Source organism: Balaenoptera borealis (genome assembly GCF_965194805.1).
Source record: "Balaenoptera borealis genome assembly, chromosome: 10".
Lineage (NCBI taxonomy): Eukaryota > Metazoa > Chordata > Mammalia > Artiodactyla > Balaenopteridae > Balaenoptera > Balaenoptera borealis.
In genome coordinates this window covers 113,604,576-113,625,384 of record NC_138874.1, presented here as the reverse complement: position 1 = coordinate 113,625,384, position 20,809 = coordinate 113,604,576, and the positions used below count along the sequence as shown (strand labels likewise).

General features: G+C 55.2%; 1 protein-coding gene across 4 annotated transcripts in view; it reads right to left on the bottom strand.

Moving 5' to 3' along the window:
• Nucleotides 1–20,809, bottom strand: part of PTPRE (protein tyrosine phosphatase receptor type E) — a 166,077-nt gene that overhangs the window by 13,591 nt on the left and 131,677 nt on the right. For all 4 annotated transcript variants that reach the window (XM_082406691.1, XM_082406692.1, XM_082406689.1 and 1 more), the window contains 6 exons: nucleotides 15,910–16,000; nucleotides 11,419–11,495; nucleotides 10,699–10,735; nucleotides 8,689–8,786; nucleotides 5,138–5,257; nucleotides 3,727–3,890 (listed from right to left, as the gene is read on the bottom strand). In XM_082406691.1, coding sequence (XP_082262817.1) covers nucleotides 3,727–3,890; nucleotides 5,138–5,257; nucleotides 8,689–8,786; nucleotides 10,699–10,735; nucleotides 11,419–11,495; nucleotides 15,910–16,000 — 587 coding nt within the window. The remainder of the gene's footprint in view (nucleotides 1–3,726; nucleotides 3,891–5,137; nucleotides 5,258–8,688; nucleotides 8,787–10,698; nucleotides 10,736–11,418; nucleotides 11,496–15,909; nucleotides 16,001–20,809) is intronic.

Below are 20,809 nucleotides of genomic sequence, written 5' to 3'. Positions count from 1 at the left end.
AAAGACCTCAAATCTCTCCCTCTACCTGGAAATTGTGTCGTAAGCCTCGGGTGAGTTGTACAGGTAATTTTTCCTCTATTACCCAATGTCGTCTTCTCCTTATCCCTTGTGTAATTGGATTTTTTATTGTCATGCTTGATATGGCTTTTCCAGGCTCTTCATAAGAATGGAGAACGCCAGGTCAGGTCTGCTGGCCCTGGAGCCAAGGTCATGCAAACGGGGGCTCTGTCTGGGATTCTAGCCCTCACCTCCGGGCTGGCGGGGGCCAGCTGGTCCTTAGGGGCTCCACTGAGAGGTCTCCTGCCTCGGGAAGCTGCCCGATTCCATTCCTGGGTCCGGGTTTCCTTCCCTCCCAGTGCTCTCCCCACAGCAGTCTGTGGACATCCTCTACCCGCCGCCCCACCTGTCTCATCTAGATGCCTACCAGCCAGTGAGAGCCGTCCATATGTGTCTCCCCAACACCCAGGGCTCAGGGGGCACACAAACGGACTCAGCCAACATCCGCTGGACGAATAAACCCCTAATGGCCCAGACTCATATGTGCAGCGTCGACCAGAACTGCACGTGGCAGCCCAGGGTGTCGGGTTAGTTGGCTGAACGGGGCTTTCCCCCTCTGGCCCCTGCAGCCAACGTGATCTTTTAAACGAAAAGGCTCACAACTTAATGAATGAAGTCCCCCACCCTGTTCCTCTTTCTGGGGGGAGGGTGGTACCGCTCTTTCCAGACCATTAGTCTCCAGAATGGTGCTAGGACAGACAGTGAAGGCCCTCGCCCTTGGAAGGACTCCCCGCTCATCACACTGAGGGGAGGGGAAGCAGACGAGACAGGAGCGGCTCCTTCAGGAGCCTTGGCTCTTTACAAGCGCAAAGAGAAAATCATCAGGTGCAGAGCCAGTTAAAGGCGCCCCACCCAACAGGTCAGTGGTAAGGGCCAGGAAATAGCGGGCTCGAGGCTGCGAGAGCCCAGGAGGCCCAGGTGCACGCGGGGCAGAGGGTGGGGAGCACCTGGGCGCAGGGAAAGGGACCAGGCCGGTTCCAAGAGGAAAAGCCCCGGGCCAGGCGCTCCTTCCCTGCTGGGCCCTGGATGCTGGTGCAGAGCTCACAGCCCTAGCTAGAGGCCCTCCCTGCTGTTTCTACAGGGCCCCCGGGCAGGCAGTGGGTTCTTTTTAAGGGGGAGATGTTGAGGGTGAGTGTGGGAGAGAGAAGGAAATTGCGAAACCTCCCACCCCCAGGCGGTGCACGTCCTGGAGCCCCAGGAGACCCCGTGAGAAGATGAACTTGGAGGAATGAGGAGGTCTAGTCCGCTCCCCCCGAGACTGGAGGCTGCCAGCCCATGGGAGCCTCTTCCCTGGTCCAGGGGGGCTCCGGCTGGCCTGAACTCCTGGTGGGAACTGCTGCCACCATGTGACCTGCTGCCAGGCAGCGCCCAGACCACCCAACTGCCTGCAGGGGACCTCAGCTCTGCGGGAAAGCACAGACCCAGAGAGAAGGGCTTCCCTTCCGCGCACACAGAAACGCGCTGGCAGAGCAGAGCACCGAGCAGCAGGGAGGGCCAGGAGCTGCACTGGCGTCACGGAAATAAAGCATTGCCCCGGAGAGGCTACTCCTGTGTTCAATGGCAAAGGCTGGGATTCACAGCCACGGGGGAGCCAAGGCTGGAAACCAAGATGAAAGGCAAACGCACCTGCCCGGGGCACCTGTGGTGAGGGGGAGGGGAGCAGGGGAGGGCCGCATACTGAGTTTTCTCACGCACGGTGGATCCAGAGGCATCAGAAGAGAACAGAACTAACGGCTGCCTGCAGCCACCCCTGACGCCACACAGAGGCTGCTTCTTCATCCCCTGCCCTCCAGAGCACAGCCGGTGGGCCCCTGAAGCTGATGGGAACTGAGCACATAGCCCCCTGCCAGCAGCTTCTCCAGCGGAGGGCCCTTCAAACTCTCCGCCCTGATGACAAGCTGCCGGCGTCGACCCCACCGACTCGGCTATGCGGGCCCGCATCTCTGCGGGGTTTCTCAGAAATCCCCGTGCAGGAACTCAGGCCTGTGGCCCGGCTGTCCAGGCTTGCGGAGGAAGGGCCCTGCTCACTGGGTGTCACGCTGACTGGACACTGGGTTTCCAGCTGTTAAAGACAGGGTCGTTCTGAGTATCACAGCCCTGCCAGGGGCAAAAGGCACCTGCACCTAGTGACACAGGTGCTCCGAACCTGCCACACGGGTGTTCAGCAGAAGCGGCACGCAGACTCTGGCTTCCAGGACGTCTGAGAACAGGGGCTGCCCCCTTGAGGGGGCCAAGCGGGGCTAGACCATGTCCCACCCCCTCCAATGCAGCTGCTGGGAGGAGCGTGCAGGGCCAGGTAACGGGACCCTTACAGGTGTCACCTCACCTGATGTGTAGTTGCTCAGCTCCCAGGTGCAGATCCAGGAGTCCATCCCTGGCCAGGACGCCAGGAGCTTCCCCCCAGCGACCCCCAAACCTCCCAGCCTGGGCAATGAGGGGCACAGCAGAAGCCCCCGGGCTGGGGCAGAGAAAGGATCTGGCCAGCACCTTCGGGCGCTGACCGTGCATCCGCCGAAGGATGAGGAGCACGGCTGGGGAATGTTCTCATCTTTGTGCCTTTGTCTTAAAAAATAAAACATGCGCACACCAGCCGGCCACCCAGAAGTCCAAGCCCTTTCCATGAACATGATTTTCGTGTTCGAAGCCGAACTGGCATTTAGTCATGAGCTACAGAGGGGGTGGATTTGAGCCCGACTCTATGGCTTGGGGAGCTCAGAGCAAATAAGAGCTCAGCATGAGAACAACCAGAGGATGTCCCGGTATGCAGAGGCAGAGGGGGACATGTTCTGGGAAAAGCAATCATTTCATAACCTGCCCTTCCACCACCTTAGTTGCTGCGGCTGTAACCACAGCAGCAGCAACTTACATGGGTGCAGTGCCCAGCATCCTCCCAGCCCCTCCGAGGCTGTCCTCCCCACTACAGCATCCTCCCAGCTCCTCCGAGGCTGTCCTCCCCACTACAGCATCCTCCCAGCCCCTCCGAGGCTGTCCTCCCCACTACAGCATCCTCCCAGCCCCTCCGAGGCTGTCCTCCCCACTACAGCATCCTCCCAGCCCCTCCGAGGCTGTCCTCCCCACTACAGCATCCTCCCAGCCCCTCCGAGGCTGTCCTCCCCACTACAGCATCCTCCCAGCCCCTCCGAGGCTGTCCTCCCCACTACAGCATCCTCCCAGCCCCTCCGAGGCTGTCCTCCCCACTACAGCATCCTCCCAGCCCCTCCGAGGCTGTCCTCCCCATTACAGCATCCTCCCAGCCCCTCCGAGGCTGTCCTCCCCATTACAGACGCGGAAACCTCTGCTGAGAGAGGTCAGGTGGACCCCCTATAGAAGCGCGGTTTCCATCTCTGTTCCTTGAGGTGACCTGAGGGTCCCCGGCGGTGGAGGGGGGGGCGGTGAATGACAGAGTTCCATCCCCACCATCAACCTGGGCCTCTCGGCTCTTGTCTGGTTCCGACATTAGGCTTTCCCCCCTGGTGGCATTGAGGAAAGGGCTCTGCCGCCCCGGATGGGGAATATCCCCCCAGCTCTTGCCCTGAGGGATTCTCTGAGCTGCACCAGGTATCTGGGAGGCGCTTTCACGTCGCCCCTGCTGCCCCCCTGCCCACCCGGCTATCCGTCCCCTGAGTCCTCCCTGGAGGGCCCGCCCCGTGGCCCCGGCCCCGCACGTACCTACAGTGGACCACTATGGGCCCGGCGTGCGTGGGGTTGAGTGTTCTCACTTTTTTCAGGAACTTGAGCATCCCGATGGGGGTGAAAGGCACTCCGAAGTCGGGCCAGCTGGTGAAGTGCAGCTGGCAGACGAGCCGAGGGGCTTTGCAGCCGTCGGGGAGCTGCTGCGGGCATACACGGAGATGTGAGCGGGTGGGGCGGCCCCTACGCCTCCCCAACATCACGCTCTGAGAATGCTTGCTTGGGGTCCCCCTCTGCCATCCAGGTGTGGGCAGCCATGGGTACGGGTACAGGGGGGGCCCATCAGTGAAGGCTGGACGCCCCAGAGTGAGAGACCCTGATTCTTACTGCCGGCTCTGGACACAGCACCATGGCAGCAGGGGCAGCAGAGCAGGACCCACGGTCACCTGTCCCAGGGCCAGGCCAGGCCAGGCCCCAGGCAGCTAGATACATCCCTACAGACGGCCCCAGGGCTCATGGACCCCGCTGGGAGGCAGGGTGGCTACATCCCAGTGTGCCTAGCTTTTATGCCTGTGTAACTACCAACAGCATAAGCTTTCACTCTCATAAGCATCTTAAGTTTCGGGGAAAAGATGTGGTTGGCCTACCCTCGGGAGACCCCTCCCATCCCCTGCCTCAAAGCCTCTCTCAGATTTTATTACCCAGAACCCAGGAGTTTGGTTCTCTGCCCAAAGCCACAGAAAGCTATATGGTGTATTGCGAAGTTGTGTGTGTGTGTGTGTGTGTGTGTGTGTACTTTGGGGAGGCAGGCAGGCCGGGGATAGTAAGAACGATAAAGCTCATCCTCTTTCCTTTCTTGCTGTGGTTTCTCGGAACCTCAGACTCATATTTTGTAATCTAACTACACCCCTCACTCTACCTTTGATTCCTGATGACACGACCTTCTGTTTTTTCTGGGTTTTTTAAATCTCTTAAACCTCTACTTCACCTGCCTTGCATACAGGTATCTTTATTGAAGACTGCCTTAAATCATTTCGGGGAAGGAAGGACTGCAGGAAATCAGTGGGAAAACTAATGAGGTGTTTCAGATATAATTTTGAAACTGCTAAAAAAAACTCACCTCACCATTCCAGCGTGTGAAATGACACTGTGTCACTGAGTGGGGACCCCCATGACCCTCCCACTGACTCGACTTCCTCCACCCAGCAAGGTCCCTGGGAGCCAGGAACATCCGGCACTGACTCAGGGCCCACGTGCACCTGTCTGCCATCTGCCCTGTAGACTCACAGCCTGGGCCCACTAACGACCATCCGCATCCCCGCCCGGCACTTCCTCCAGCCTCATCCTCCGCTCGTGAGAGCCGCGGGCAAAGCTCTTCCTATTATAAACGTAGACGGGTATCGACTCTCTCCCCTGCTTCTCCAGAAAGCCCAGGATGTCAGGTGCTTACGGACTGAATGCAGAACTTCCGGACGGTGTAGTCCACCAGGACCACGCAGTCCTCCACGCACACCCGGATGCTTCCGTAGGTCCAGCAGCCCTGGTCCGGCCAGTACTGATAGCACTTCTCCTGCGTGGAACAATGGAACAGAAACAATACGTCTGTTTCTGGGACCTTTGAGCACCTCGTTGCCCCCTCCCTGGCCATGGCCACAAGGCCTCACACACACCAGCTTCCCGTGAAACAGTCCTCAGCTGGGGAAGTGTGTTTCCATCTTAATCAGTGGGGAAACTGAGGCCACACAGCTGGTGGGCGGCAGGGCTGAGACCAGGATCGGACCATTTCCAGTTCACATCTCATTCACGCATCCACTCACTAACCCCACACATCGACCGAACCGTCTGGCTGAGCTGCCCCTGCAGAGCCGGGGACCAGAGCAGAAGTGGCCTCACCTGAGAGGGGCTGCCCTAAGCCCCCGAGGACCACGTGCTCCCCAAACACTGCCCGTCAGATTCAGGACAAACTAAATTTGCATCCCGCCCGTCCTCTGTGGGAGAGTCATGAGCCTGTGGTCAGCTGAACGTTCCTAATTTTTCTCCAGCCGGGAGGAGGCCGATGTGGGAATCTGCAGAGCGGGCACCTGGTCACAGAGAGGCCCTTCCTTTGCCTTCCCTCCCCCAGAACTACCAGAGGGCCACACGAGAGGGTGGGGATGGGGCCTCTGGCCCCTGATCCCAGGTTGTCCTCCTACAAGGAGGACCTGAAGGCATGAGGCCCACCTAAGGGGGAGACATCTGCTCCACAGCCAAGGGAGAGGCCCTGGGGTCAGCAAGCCGTTTACCCTGGAAACTGCCCACAGGGCACAGCTGTCGAGTCACAAGGGATTAATAATCTTATAAAACAAGAGTCAGCTGGTATTCACCAGCGCCCAGAGCTTGTGTGATGACACCCACTAGACAACTTCCCCTCCACGGCCCGGGCCCGGGTGACTCGCAAGGGACCCCGAGGAGAAACCAAGCCCTGAAGGTCCTGGTTCGGGACAGTCTTGGCCTCCTAGGGACCCTCCAGAGATTCTCACCTTGACAAACTCTCACTCAGGGACCCGAGGGCTGTTTCTCAGGGCCCCAGAGGGCTCAGTGTGTGCACTGTTTCCACGCCCTCAGCCTCCCGTCTACATGGCTCCCGTCTACGTGTCGGGCGCCGTCCCCTCCCTCCCATCAGATCATGCGATGCCAGAGCAGCTACATTTCGCAACATCAAGTCAGGATGTTGAAGCCAGGGAGACCACAACAGAAGTGTAAGCGATTAAGAAACAGGGAACTCTATTGAGAAATGATTTCATCTGAAACGGTGAAAATCAAGACACAGAAGCAGGCCAGCTCTGAGTCACAGAGACAGAAAAATGCAGTAGGATCTTTCTGTGGAGAAAGATGGAGGGAAAATGTCAAGTAACGTAGCAACAGGATCACTGATGGGGGAGCTGGGGGCGTCTTCTGAGTCCTGCCGCTTCTGCACTGGTCTCCTTGTGTCTCATGTTTATAAACAAGCCCCCAGAAGCCTGGTCCCAGGGGACAGCTGGTCCCAGGGGACACGGGGCTCCAGGTCAGCCTCCTCTTCTAGGGCCAGGTCCTGCCGCAGCACCTGCCCAGAGCGTGGGGACACCTCCCGCGCAGCCGCCCTGCCCCCCGGGGCCGTGTCCCTGCCCGGGAACCCCCTGCTTCCTCCCCTTTCCGGTGAGAGAGGAAGGCCAGGGCAGGATTCACACAGAGAAGGCCGGCCCTCCCCAGCCCTGTCCCAGCTCCCTGGAAAACAAAAGAAAACCCCTCTCCTCTCCCCAACTGGAAAGTGTGGGTGGAGCCTTTTCCGGTGCTTTTTTGGGCGGAAGAAATTAGTGATGGTGGCGGCCGCTCCGGCGGCCCCCCCTGCCGCCTGGCCTCCCCATCCGGGCCCCAGCTGAGGTCCCCACGGCCTGTCACTTCCATCTCAACGGGCAGCCCCGCCCTCCAGCCCCGGCCCCAGCCAAGCTGCCTGGGCTTCGCTGGGGACAGGCCAGCCAGCCCCAGGCCAGTGCGTGATGTGACGATGGAGCGCAGGGCGCGGGGTCGGGGGAATCAGGGCCTCTGGGCCCGTGCCTGGCCGAGTGCCAGGACGCACAGACCCTGGGAAGAGGCCAGCAGGACACACGTCTCCCGCCAGGCTGGGTCTTCCTCCTGGTCTGCTCGCACCCACCCCTGTGCTGGCCCTCACACTGGAATCTGCGAGAAGAATAGTCTCCCTGCCACTAGCGTCCGTCCCTCCAGCTCCCAATTCCTTCCTTCTGGAGAGCGAGCGAGAGCTCACTTCCTAAAGCACAGGCCCCTGATTACTGCTGAGAAACCCACCGAGGGCCTCCACTGCCCATCCGTCTCAGCCCGACGTTCAGCCCCGGTTCCCTGATGCGTTTGTAGCCGCTCTGTCCCCCGCGTGTGGGCATCCTGGATCTGGTCCAGCAGATCGCTCCCGGCCTCGCAAACACACCTCCCCGCCCCAGTGCCTCTCTCCAGCTGCATCTCATGCAGTCCCTCCCCCCACCAGCCCAGTCTTTGAGACCCAGCGACACCATCACCCCCTAAACGAGCCCTCCTGCCCCCGTCCTGGCCCAGGACCCAAGGGGGGCCGCCCCTCCTCTCCTCCACACCTCCAGAGCCACAATCATGCCGTGTTCCGGTTTATCCTACAGGGTTCTGTGTCCCTTTGGCTAAAAAGTGAGTGACTTCCAGGCATGAGAATGTCCCGGCGTCTCTGCACCTTCAGCCTGGCCTTGCCTTCCGGGTGCCCCGTCCCTCCCGGGCCACCACTGTCCCCGTTACTCTCCTCTATCTTTTCTGTCACCTCCTGACATAATCTACATTTACGTGCTCTCCGTTTGGCGCCAGCCCCCGTCAGTGGAATAGAAATTGCATGAGGGGTCTGCCGAGCGGCTCACCGCACGCACCCCACCTGGGGCAGCCGTGTCCAGGAGACAGAGGCCAACGTGTACCTGTCCCCGTAGGAAATGTCCCCGTAGGAAATGAACCAGCTTAGCCTAGAGACTTCAAGTTCTTATAATGTACATGCATTACATAATTAGCATAATTAGAAACAGCTAATTAAACACACTGACACGACAAATCAGTATTACTTCAAGACGCCTTGTTTTTTCAAATGCATTTCTCTGGTCTGAATTATAAGCGGGAAATCATTTTTTTTATGGTCTGAGGCTCAACACATTATACGTCCAATATACTAAAAATCTCTATATTAAAATCCATTGCTCCCACCATGGAGTAGCCTACCAGAGGTGACCCTCAGTTGAAAGAAGAAAATTCTGCATCATTTTTATATCACAGTCTAGGATAGTGAGATCCTTGGAACACAGAGAATTTATTTCAAAATAAAAATGCCGCGAGCCACCGGGTGTTTTTTCTCTTCTGCAGTGACAAGCGGGGGGCGGGGGGGAGAGAAAGGAAAAGGAAGTGGCAAGCAAACCCCCAGCCAAGCAGCTGAGAAGAAAGTGCTGGTGACTCAGAGGCTGGGCTTACCTCTTTTCTTTCTTTCAGGTTCGTCAACATGACGATGGTTGCAGACTTCTGTTCCCAGATCATTCTCCAGAAGTCATTCACTGTCTCCTGTTTAGGGCCTGTGGGTAGAGGATGGTCCCGAAGTCAGACAGAGAGGTCGCTGCGAGCCCCGGGCCTGTTGCCCTGGCCTTCAGGCCCCGGGACGGCTGCTCCCCACCTGCCCTGAGGAAGCGGGTGATGGGCCTGCTGGTGCATTTCACACCCTACAGGGTCCCAGAACCCGAGTAGATGGCAGCCTCCCCATTCTGTCCTACCACTGCCCCCGATATCCCGCTGGGGCTGGGAAATCCTCAGGAGCCAAGTAAGACCCAGTTGGGTGATTATCTTCATGGGCCGTAAAGGCTATTCACATGGGAGCTGGGTTTCAAGCTGCCTGTCAAAGTGGTTTGTGGCCACTGGGGTGCTTGTCAAAGCCTCAGAATATGACCCTCCATCCAGAACTGCTGAAGCAGAGTGTGTGTGTGTGTCTGTGTGTGTGTGAGAGAGAGAGAGAGAGAGAGAGAGAGAGACACTGCAGGCTGACTGACCCATGCACCATGTCTAACCCCCCTTCCTCTGAAAACATCTCATTTTCTGGCTGCCCTGACAGCCAGTAATGCTGTCCAGTGAGATGTGGGCTGAAGTCCCTGGGGAGGGGATCTGAACAAAAGATAAAGTGTCCCCGGAGGAAAGTCCTCTGCCCATTGCCCTCTTTCCTGCCTGATTAAGGACACGGGGCCTCGAGGTGCAGAAGCCATTTTGTGACCCTGAGGATGACACTACGGAGGGTGGAGAGGTATAAAAGAGGCCCCTCTGCCCTGAGCTGCCGCCCCAGCCCGGGGCTGCTTCCCCCGGATGTCTGCTTATAAGAACGAAAAAGACATTTCTATTGGTGTCAGCTAGTGTTTGTCAGGTTTTCTGACATTTAAAGCTGGGCCTATTCCTGACAGACTGTGGGCGTATGTGTATCTCCCTGTTTTTCAGGGAATGTGCATTTAAGATTTTGATCTACACTGCATTTTGGGACCCACGGCTCTAAAGACTCTTGCTGAGGAGTGAGGACGTCCAGGAAACCTATTTTAGCTCCAGTGACACCCAACCGCACCAGTAATGGCTCCTGGGGATGACAACCCCTGGGCAGATGGACGACATGCTGGATTGAAAGTAATCAAAATCACAAAGAGGGTTACGTGCGAGGGTTAAGGGCTGTCTTCATGGCTAAAGCGTCCTCGTGGTTATGGCCTTGAACTGGAAAGCTACTCACTCCCTTCCCCGCTGCTCCCCAAACCCGACAACTTGGAAGCCACGTAGAGCTCAGCCAGCCGAGAGAAATTCAAGGTTTTCTAACGCAAGTATCGACGTGCTGAAATGGCAACCCAGACCACTGGGTGTCTGGGTTTAAATCATGCAGGTGTGGAAACAGATCGTGTGTCTGTCTGTCTGTCTGCACATACACATCGTGTGGCTGCACATCTAACATGCCTGTTGTATGACAGACGCCCCCAAACGCTCCATGTCTGTCTGCCCTGACCACAGACGGGGGGCATATGCTCTCAGGGGTTCCAACTCTCCTGCTCTTTTGAAGCCCTGCTCCTAGGAGGAGTTGCCTCACCTCACAGTATAATGCTTCTCAAACTCTACTGAGCAGGATGACCTGGGAACGCTGGCCAAAATGCAAATTCAGGGACAGCAGCAGGTGGGGGGTGGGGCCTGAGCTGCTGCATTTCTGACCAGCTCCCAGGGGATGGGACACTCCTGGCCAGTGAAGCAGACACAGTGAGTGGCAAGGCTGTGTGAGATTCATGACAGCTTTGAACTCTGTGCTTAGGGAAAGGCTAGATGGTCTCTGATCAGCCATGTAGATGTAGCAGCACACATGTACAAAAAGCCGATGTAAACCCTCGGGATGGCTGGTACCGGATAAAGAAGCAATCGCCTTCCACGTCATTTTACCAAAATCACGTTCAGAAAGTAACTTAACAAAAAGCTTACCTTGAGCTGCTATGAATTTATTCTTCTCTTTATAACCCTAGAAAAATAAAATCAGATTTATAATTTTTCAAAATTATCGTTGTGGAAGGATTTTGTTGTTGTTGTTAGGAAAGTAACACGTATCCATCATGGAGAATTTGGAAAACACAGAAAACTCGCCAGGAATTCCAGAAATAACATGCTATTTTTGTATATCCCTCTCCAGTATTTTTTCTGTGAATACCTTCCCAGACACACACACAAGCAGAAACACGGACACACACACACACACACACACACACACACACATATATATATATTTTTTAATTGGTTAATATGTATGTGTTGAATTTTTATAATAATTTTAAATTTCTAGTAAATGATCTTTTAAGGTTCAACTAAAATGGATTCTTAATAATCCATTGTGTATGATTTTACCACAATTTATTTAACTGGTCCCCTCTGTTCTGTTTGGTCAGTGATACAAATAATTCTGTAATGGATATCCTTTGGGCTTATCTGCATCTTAAGAACGAATTCCCGACACAGGTGCTAATTCAAAAGGCCCAGCACTTTCATGCTCTCTGTGCTGTGACCACTGTGGCCACTGTGCTCAGGAAAGTTGTGACAATTTACATCTGTGGCCCCGGAGAAGAACGTGCCCAACGGTCATGATTTACACTCAACCCACAATGGTCCAGGCGTGAGTGTCATGCTGGGTGGGGGGCTGGGCGTACTTACATCTATGTATGAAGCATTGATGTAGTCTGAACATGGGGTTCCGTCCACTTGGCTTAAAATCACCCTGGAATGGTCATCTGCAAAAAAAGCCAACACAAAAACCATGACATTAGGACAAGGGAATCACATGCACAGTATTAAACACTACAAAGGACATAACCACGGCGATCACGGGACAGAAGGGACATTCTCCTTAAACATTCCCACGAGATCCTCAGCGTCCTGAGGCCGGGGATGCACCTGTTGTACCTCAGCACTGAGGACAAGCCAGGCCCCAAACAGGAGCTCGATACAACCTGTGGGATGATGACAGGTACGAATTTCAGGATCCAGGAGTCGGTCCGCTGAGCCATCACGTAGACACAGCAGAACGTGCGGGGCCCCTACAGTGTGATGGCAATATTCTCCGAACCCCAAATCGGGCCCCAGTACTGACCAGTGCGGGTGCCCTCAGGACCACTTCCGGGGTCCACTCTCCCAGGCTTTCCAGGGGGAGCACAGCTCTGCCTCTGGACACATGGACACGAGGCTCCGGGGTTTGGGACTCCAGACCCCAGTCCTCACACTCAGGTCTGCCCCAGAGCAGGAAGGTCAGCCAGACTCACACGGACCGACTGGGCAGGATGGGCCACCGCCTGGAAGATTCCGGCCTGTGCTACAAGCGGTTTTCCAGCGTGGGAGGGACGACCAGGGAGGGCTGTGTGTGAGTGTGTGTGTGGTGTGTGTGTGTGTGTGTGTGTGTGGTGTGTGTACTTGTGGGGTGTATAGTGGTGTGTCTTGTATACAGTGTGTGTAGTGTGTGTTGTATTTATGTGAGTGTGGTGTATATGTGTGTTTGTGGTGTGTAGGTGTATGCTTGTGGTATGTATTTGTGTGTACACACATGTGGAGGAGTTTTCAACCGGGGCCCTATGTGACCTACGTGGGTCCATGTCACTTCTGCCTTCAGGGGCCCCTTTCTCCAAAAAAAAAAAAAAATTATACATTTTACTTTACAACTGTATTAGTAGTTGGTATAAAGATGAGTGTGAGGGACTTCCCTGGTGGCGCAGTGGTTAAGAATCCGCCTGACAATGCAGGGGACGTGGGTTTGATCCCTGGTCCAGGAAGATCTCACATGTCGCGGAGCAACTAAGCCCGTGAGCCACAACTACTGAGCCTGCACTCTGGAGTCTGAGAGCCACAACTACTGAAGCCCACGCGCCTAGAGCCCGTGCTCTGCAACAAGAGAAGCCACCACAATGAGAAGCCCACGCACCACAACCAAGAGCAGCCCCTGCTCACCATAACTAGAGAAAGTCTGTGCGCAGCAACAAACACCCAACGCAGCCAAAAATAAATAAAATAAATAAATAAATTTATTTAAAAAAAAAAAAAAAAAGATGAGTGTGAACCAGGCTGGATTAGGTATATATTTTCTTCTGATTCGAAAAGAAATTAGATGGTTTCATGGGTCCCTACAGGTGGTGTGGCCCCGGCCCTGGGTCTCCCCGCTGGTGTGTAAGCGGCCGGCCGCTCCCAGGAGTAGAACTATGAAGGATGCCCAGACTCAGCCCGGGGCCCGGGGATCAAGCCGCTTCCGCGTTTATTATGCTTCGCTGGGTACAGCGCATGGTGGGTACTTCATATGTATTTACTGCATTAATTACTGAATAGTTCCGCGTCCTGGTCCCTGCTTTGTCCCCTCCTAGTCACAGGTTGTACGTCTCCCACTTACATGGAAGGAAGCTGGGTTGACTGCGAGCGGGTGGCCTCAGACACCTGCTGTGTGGACGCCGCACCACTGCCGCCAGCGAGCACAGGCTGGTGCGGCTCTCAGGGTCACCACGGCCCACACAGGGCGGTCAGGGTGTCCAACCTCAAACTCGCAGCCCACAGAGGCTCGGCCATGAGACCCTCCTGCTCGGGGGCTGACGGCCCTGAGGCAGAAATAGCTCTGGCTGAACACGTATAAAGCGAGTTGAACATAATTTGGACCAATTTACCCTTTTGAAGGCAGCTATAGGAAGCAGGGGGTTAAAAATAGCGTTCTGGTCACATTTAGCATCTTGCAGTTCTAAGAGCTTCCTGTCTTTTTACTCTAAAAAGTCACACTTCTCTTTCAAAACACTATTTCCTAAAACGGCGCTTTTTTCCAGAAAAGAGGACGCTCTCTTGCTACCGGCCATGGAGCCCCTGGAACATCCAGCCTGTCAACACACCCGGCATCTTGACCTCTGTCCTCAGAGCTCCCTAGAGCCACATCCAGGACGGGGCTCCTGCCCCAGGGGCATCTCGTAAATCTGATACATTTACAGCCGATCTCTGCTTGGGGAAGAGGGGGAGGGGCAGGGAAGGTGTACCGGACTGCGGGCCTTGGGCCCCCCCCACTTGACCCTGACCCCACCCTGAGTAAGAGCAGGGTCTCGCAGCCTTGGGACCGCCTGCACGATATCCCCGTGATCCAGCTGCCCCAGGGCATCTCTGGCCAACTGCTCAGTTTAATCAGATACGCTTCTCCTGTGTCTGGCTGCTGCCAAACGCCAGATGCCACCCAGCTGGCCATCTCCAGGGCCCACCCCGAGTATCTCCAGGCCACTGTTCCGTAAACGCATCCTCCCACCAACATGAAACACTCACACATCCTGGCAGAGGTCCCGCGGGCCTGTGGGGATGGCCAGCACCCTCAATTACCTCTGACGTGGCACTCCTGGGCCAGGAGGGGCTGAGGCAGGACCCACATTTTCATACATGCAGGAAAGGCCAACTCCCTTCCATAGTACGAGCTGGAGGACACGGCTTAGAGATGCTGTGCCGGTCCTGCTGGTCCCCGTTGGTGATCCTCCGGGGAGGCGGTGCCCACTCCCCCAGCCATCACATCTGGGAGCAGTGGTGGGTGCAGGTAATTCCTACACCTGGCCGCTAATTCCGCCCGGTTGAGCTCCCACCAAAACTACTCTTAATTAACAATGTAATCATTAGTTTTAAAAGATACAGTGTTCAGTGAGTGATAAGGAGAGGAATGCAGGCCAGGAACCTAGGAAAGGGCTTGGCGCTGAGTGGGTCCTCCACACGTACGTTCTGCAGTCAATGCATGAAGTAATTAATTAAGCTAGTTAATTCAACTAATACTAGATGTTAACTTCCAAATATCCTGATTTTTATTTGACAAAAAACATTCCAAAGACCCCCAACCTCCTTCATGGTTTTCCTTTCCCTTGAGCTATTCAAGCGGCGAAACTTGCCTCCGATAAACCTCACCCAATCTAACAGCAAGTCCTCTCAACATGATCATTGCAGTGGGTCCAGAACCGGACCCTGGTCCAAGCCACCCTCTCAGCTCAGCTGTGTGACCACAGTGGCCTCCTGACCCGTCTCCCTGGTGCTCCCTTGGCAAATATGTGTTGGATGGAAGACTACTTAGTTAATTTCTCTGGTTTTAGTTGACCCAGGCTCATGGTGGGCTCTGCAGAAAAAACCCACAAAAAAAACCCAAACAAATAAAACCACAAATAAATCCTATGCATGCAAAATGGGAAAGAATTGTTTCTATCAAGTGCTGATAATCCAGAGACCACAGAGATGAGGCGGGCCACAGCTTCTCCTACCTACAGAGAAGATGGACTCAATTCTAACCCTACAAATGCAACCAAGAGCCGACATGCTGAGGGCCAGCACAGGCCAGCTTGCTCCATCCCACGGAAGCACCGCCCGAGAAGGGAGGTTCCCTGGAACAGGGTAGGCCTTGGTTTGGGGTTCAAACGTGAACTCCCTGGAGTTTTTTGAGGCTGCCCTTCTGTTAGCCCGATGGCAAAGCCAACAGGAGTGTCCAGGATGGAGGAAGGATGTCGCAAACCTCCCGGGCCAGCTTCTACAAAGGCAGCTTGGAACTCTGGGGGTCTGTCTTGGCACCGAGGCCAAGGCGCAGCCCATCCAGCAACGCCCCTGGACAGATGTGTCTGGTCCCTGGTCCCCCACCCCCTGGAGGCCACCCTCCCCCGCCCATGGCCACCTTTAGCTGTGATGGTAAAGATCCAGTTACTTCTAAGCCTTCCCACAAAGCTGCCAATGTCAGACAGCTCTCTTATTCTGTCACTTCTGTCCTTGGTACAGGAGCCTTGTTGCTGGTGGCAAGAGCACTGCATCCAAAACGGGAGATGCCCAGGGCCACCAGCTGCCCGAGACCCAGGCACAATTTGGGTCCATAGGAGGAGCCCTGCCAGCCGCTGCAGGGGGCACCCCTCTTGGGCAAATAGACCAGGCAGCACAGGTCTCAACAGTGAACACAGGCTTGGCAGCCAGACCCAGAGCGACACAGGCTACCCAAGTCCTGGGTGGGAGACAGACACCTAGACTCCCCGTTGCGAAGGCTGAGCCGCTGCGTCGACCCAGGCCCTGATCTCCAAGCCCCGGAGTATCTGCTGCCTGCACAGGCAAGGTCTCCAGTAGCTGCAAGGCAAGGCTGAGTTTAGTCAAAATGCCACCCATCACACAAAAAAAGTAAAATCTTACTGGGAAGGATGTTGGGGTATCTGTTTTTTTCTCTGTTTTCTTCTTTATTGGCCAGTTCAAAAGTTCCTTGTATGTGTCCAGACGGCAGTGACTAGAAGAAAACGCAGGGTCAGCACTAAACGTGAGGAATCCAACACCGTGTTTCCGTCACCTCCCTACTGAGCGCAGGAATCAAGAAATCTGGTCTCTGAGCACCTCCAGTGCTGGGCCCATCTCTCTGCTCCTGCCTGTGGAAGTCTCTGCCTCAGGCGCTGGGCCGGCACCGGGCAGAGATGTGATGGAGACACAGGCCCGCCTCCCCTTGGGCCCGCCGTCTAGTGGGGCCAGCGGAGGTGCAGATAACATGATGACCCACAGCTGGACCCCGAAGTGCGTTAAGGCAGGGGCTGGCCCGTGCATGGCCACCAAACCCCCAGGACTCACGATATTGGTCCAGAGCAGGTCCTGCACAAGTACGTAGGAACTGGCCACAGCAGAGCTCTGACCCGGGAGCAAGGACCCAGATGCTGGGCTGAAGGACGAGGAGAGTGATGGCGAAGGACCACCCTCGAGCCCTCCCCTGCTGAGGGCTTGGTGTGCTCTGAGGACCAGTGGGACAGACGCAGCTGGGGGCTCCTTGAAAACGCAGACCTCAGGCCACCCCAGGCCCGCACAGCAGCTACCCACTTCCCCAGGGGACCTGCACGCACCGCCCTAACCCTCCCTTTGTCTTAGAGGAGGAAAATGAGTAGAGGGGCTCAGCTAGGCCCCTAGAGCTGACATGTGGCACAGCGGGTGTCAGCCCAGAGTCCTGACTTCTAGTTCTTTCCACTACTCAGAGGCCCTCGGCTCTTGTCAGCTCCAACTGTCTTCCTGTTTGCTCATTGCTGGGGAGCTCCATGCTCAGGGGGGCTCCTCGAAGTGCACAGTGGGAAAGAGCCTTCTGAACCCCCAAATCACATCCTTCAACATTCAGCCTGACCATCAGATGAACCAGGGGTCACTGGTGTTAATATCCATTGAGTGTTTACAATGTGCCAGGCACTGAGGGAGGAGCTGGGTCACCTGCCTTCACAGCTTACCTATTATGAGGTGACACTAGGATCACTCCTGTTTTGCAGATGAGGAAAGAGAACCCCAGGGTGGCTGCAGAATTGTCCAGAGTCACCTGGCTAGCACACAGCAGGCCGTGGGAGGGCACCTGGAGCTGGCACCTGGACCACGAGAAGGGCACTCGCTTCCTTAAGTGGAGGGACAAGCAAGGGCTTCCCTGCGTCCGGCTGTAAGTGCCCAGGAGACCGAGGCACAGCCTGGGATAAAAGCCAAGGCCCCGAGTCGGGTCTGCAGCCCCCGGGGGCCCAGAGCCCCCTTCTCCCGGGTCAGGGGTTTCTCCATCACAGACCCAGCCCCAGCCAGCCCATGTCCTCTTTCCCCACCACACCCAGTGGCCACAGGCAGAGGCTCTCCAGGGCCAGTGTGGAGGCCAGCCCGGCGGGCACCTGGGCAAGGCTGGTGGGCAGTCCTCCGCCAGACCAGCACCCCCTCCGCCCGGAGCTCTTGGCTCTTCATCGAGCTGTCTTAACACTGAGTTTCTTGATCAAACCTCAACGTGAAATTTGTAGCAACATTCTAGAGCCTTCCCTTTTTCACCCCAAAGCTTTTTAGACCCCAGCACTGAAGATAAAAATGAGGCCTGAGACCATCGTGGGGGATGCACGATGTCGTGCGTTTGTCAAGACCCACAGAATGTGCAGCGCTGGACCCCTAACCTGGACTCCAGTTTGGAATAATGAGTCAATGCTGGCCCATCAGCTGTGACAGGTGCAACACACTCAGACAAGACGTTAATCGCTGGGGAAACGGTGCAGGGAAAGATGGGGTATATGGGAACTTGGTACTTTCTGCACCATTTTTCTGTAAACGTAAATCTGCTCTAAAAAATACTCTATTAAAATTAATAAATTAAAAAAACAAAACAAAACCAAGAAGCCTCCCTCTTCCTCTGAAGGTGAGGAAGGTGGAGGAGTGGCTGGAGGGGTCTGAGTGGTAAGGATGGCCCCGGCTGTGCCACCCCCAGCCGTGTGGCCCCGGCAGCGACCGGAGAGCGCAACACGGAGATGGGGAGATGATCCTGCCTCCGTGGGCGGGCAGCACAGAAGTTCACAGTGGAGGCGAAGCGCTCTGCGCCCCGAACTTACACCCCATGTCCAAGCACACAGAATGACCGCCCACAAAGAGCAGGCCAGCAGTTTCTCCTGCTGTCAGTCATGTCTGAGCTGCTCCAAAAGCACAGGGCTAATAAGAAAGCTCTGGGGCGGGTGCGGTCTGCCATAGCTGGATAACCCCTGCAGCGCCCCGAGTGAGCTGTGCAGGGAGCAATTGGCTGAAAACTACCTTGGGATTGATTGTCCAGTTACGTAAATTGGCTAAAGAGGGTTTGTTGGTTTGTTTGTTTGAGGTGACATTTTTAGGCACTGGGCTTAAAATAACCTGCTGGGACAGAGGCTCGTGGAAGAAGCTGTCTGGAGGGGGGCTTTTCCTCACCTGCAGGGACTTAACCGGGGGCCTGGAACAGACTTTGCTAGGTCAGCGTTCTACCATTGCGGGTGGAGACGGCAGACTGGACATTCACAGAAGTCGTCCTGAGAAGGACAGCAGCTCAGACTCATCTCGTGCAGACGCTGGGCTGAGCTGGGCACACACCTTACCTCTTTCATGTGTTAAGACACTCCCATGGGGGCTGGGAGGGCCTCATTTCATAGACGAGGACACTGAGGCAGAGGTGAAGGATGTCGCCCGAGCCCTCTAGGCTGGTGAGAAGCAAATCTGGGGCAGGCGCCCAGGCCGCCCATCTCCAGCACCCACGCCTTGATCATCCCACTGAACGGATCCCAGTGCCAGGCCCTCTTTTACTTCACCAAGTTCATGGCAGCTTCCATTGGCCACACACACAAGTCCCAACACATCTGGCTCGACTACTTTGAGGCTCATCCGTCTCCCTGCACAGTTTCTGGGAGAGGAGCTCAGGACAGAGGGTGAGAAAAGAGGAGGGAGAGCGTCCAGGGCCCATCTCAAGCGTGGCCACCGGTGGAGCCAAGAGCAGGCTGGTCATGGCAGCTGCGATGCTCTCAGTAGAGCCTGCCCTTCACTTGAGAGAGGAGCAAACTGGGGTCCACAGGGGGACGTGCAGCTGCCCTGGGTCCCCTGGAGCCAGAACCAGGCTCCATGCTGCTGGACTCGACCCCTCGACCCTCTCTCCCGGCCCTTCCCTGAGTGGAGGCCGTGGGCAGGAGGGCAGCTGGGAAGGCTGCTCGGTGGCGGGGGTGGGGAGAGCAGAGCGAGGCACTTGCTTTGGTTGCAAAACTGAAAGGAGTACCCCAAAACCCAGGAATCAAGAAAAATCACATTCAAATTCAACATCTAAACAAATCTAAACGCAAAAAAAAAAAAAAAACCCATGATAACCAAAATATCAAACTTGTAAATAACGTCAGGACCAGCAACAGTGTGGTGATAAGCCATGTCGGAGCCTGGGGCAGCAGGAAACACCAGAGTGACCCTGTCTTTATTTACAGTTGTGCTGTTTTGTTCATCATGGATTGCTTGCATTAATTTTGATTATTTTTAAAAGCTGAATGAAAATAGAATTTATCCAGATGACAGAGTGTTTTGGTGCCCCCTTCAATTTTGCACCTGGGACAAGTGCCTTACCTGCCCGACCCTCTTCCCGGGCCCTCGCTTTTGAGATGGTGGCACAGCCAGCGAGTTCTGACTCAGCCCTCCCTCGGCAAGGCCGGTCACCAGCCTCCACGTGGAGAGATACAAGTACAAGAGGAAACAGGACAAGAATGGACGTGGGGGAAATGGTCCTGTAGCTGCCAACTTGGATAGTCATTTTGAAAATGGAGAATTAACTTCTCTTGACAGGCTGAGAGACTGCAAAACAATACTGCTTGGAGCTGTCTTTCACTATGACCTAATTTCTCAAAAAAGGGGATACATTTGGAAACAATTAAAAGGAAGCAAGATAAAGGCAGGTGAGGCTTGTGTTAAAAAATAAACAAAAGCATGGGTCTAAATGTGCCATCACCCTGCCGTGCCCTCCTGGGTTGCTTCTGGATGAAAAGTCACTTGTCTGCAGCAGGAGTCATGCTGTCTTTAGATGTCACAATGGTACAACTCTTTGCTGTTTACGAAGTCAGAGCCTCATATTTGACCTGTGAGGTCATTAAGCATCCTCCCACCCCCGCCCCTTCACAGATGATGGAAGCTGTGGCTTCCAGGAGATGAACTGATGGGCCGGGCGGGGCTGCGGTGCCACAGGCAGGGGCCAGGACCAGGTGGCCCCCCCTGCTGGAAACCCGTCCTCTTTCAAGCTCAACACCAGCGCATGGCTATATACGATACGAGGAAGATGCATAAAAGAAAACTCAAAACACGATCAGGGATAAACACTGGACAGCCAAATCCGAGACAACACTTCCCGGTGTGCCTGTCTGTCTGCCTGTGCATCAAAGCATCTATAACTACCTGTCTACCTATCTATCTACCTATCTATCTATCTATCTATCTACCTATCTATCTATCTATCTATCTATCACCTATCTATCTATCTATCTATCTATCTATCTATCTATCTATCTATCATCTATCCGTCTGTCTATCTAGCAGATACACAATTCATGGGACATTAAATTAAAAAATCAGCAACACAAGGGGAGGTGTCATTAATGTACATTTGCATTTTTGTTGATAGTTAGTAGGATCAGTTTGTTACCATCGGGCTGGACCAGTTGGTCAAATTCATCTTAGCTGTTGCCATCACTAAGTTCATCCAAAACAGCGGTAGCAGGACGAACACACTGACTTGGGCAGAATCAAAGGGCTGTCCAGGCAGAGCTAGTGTCCCCTCAAGGCAGCC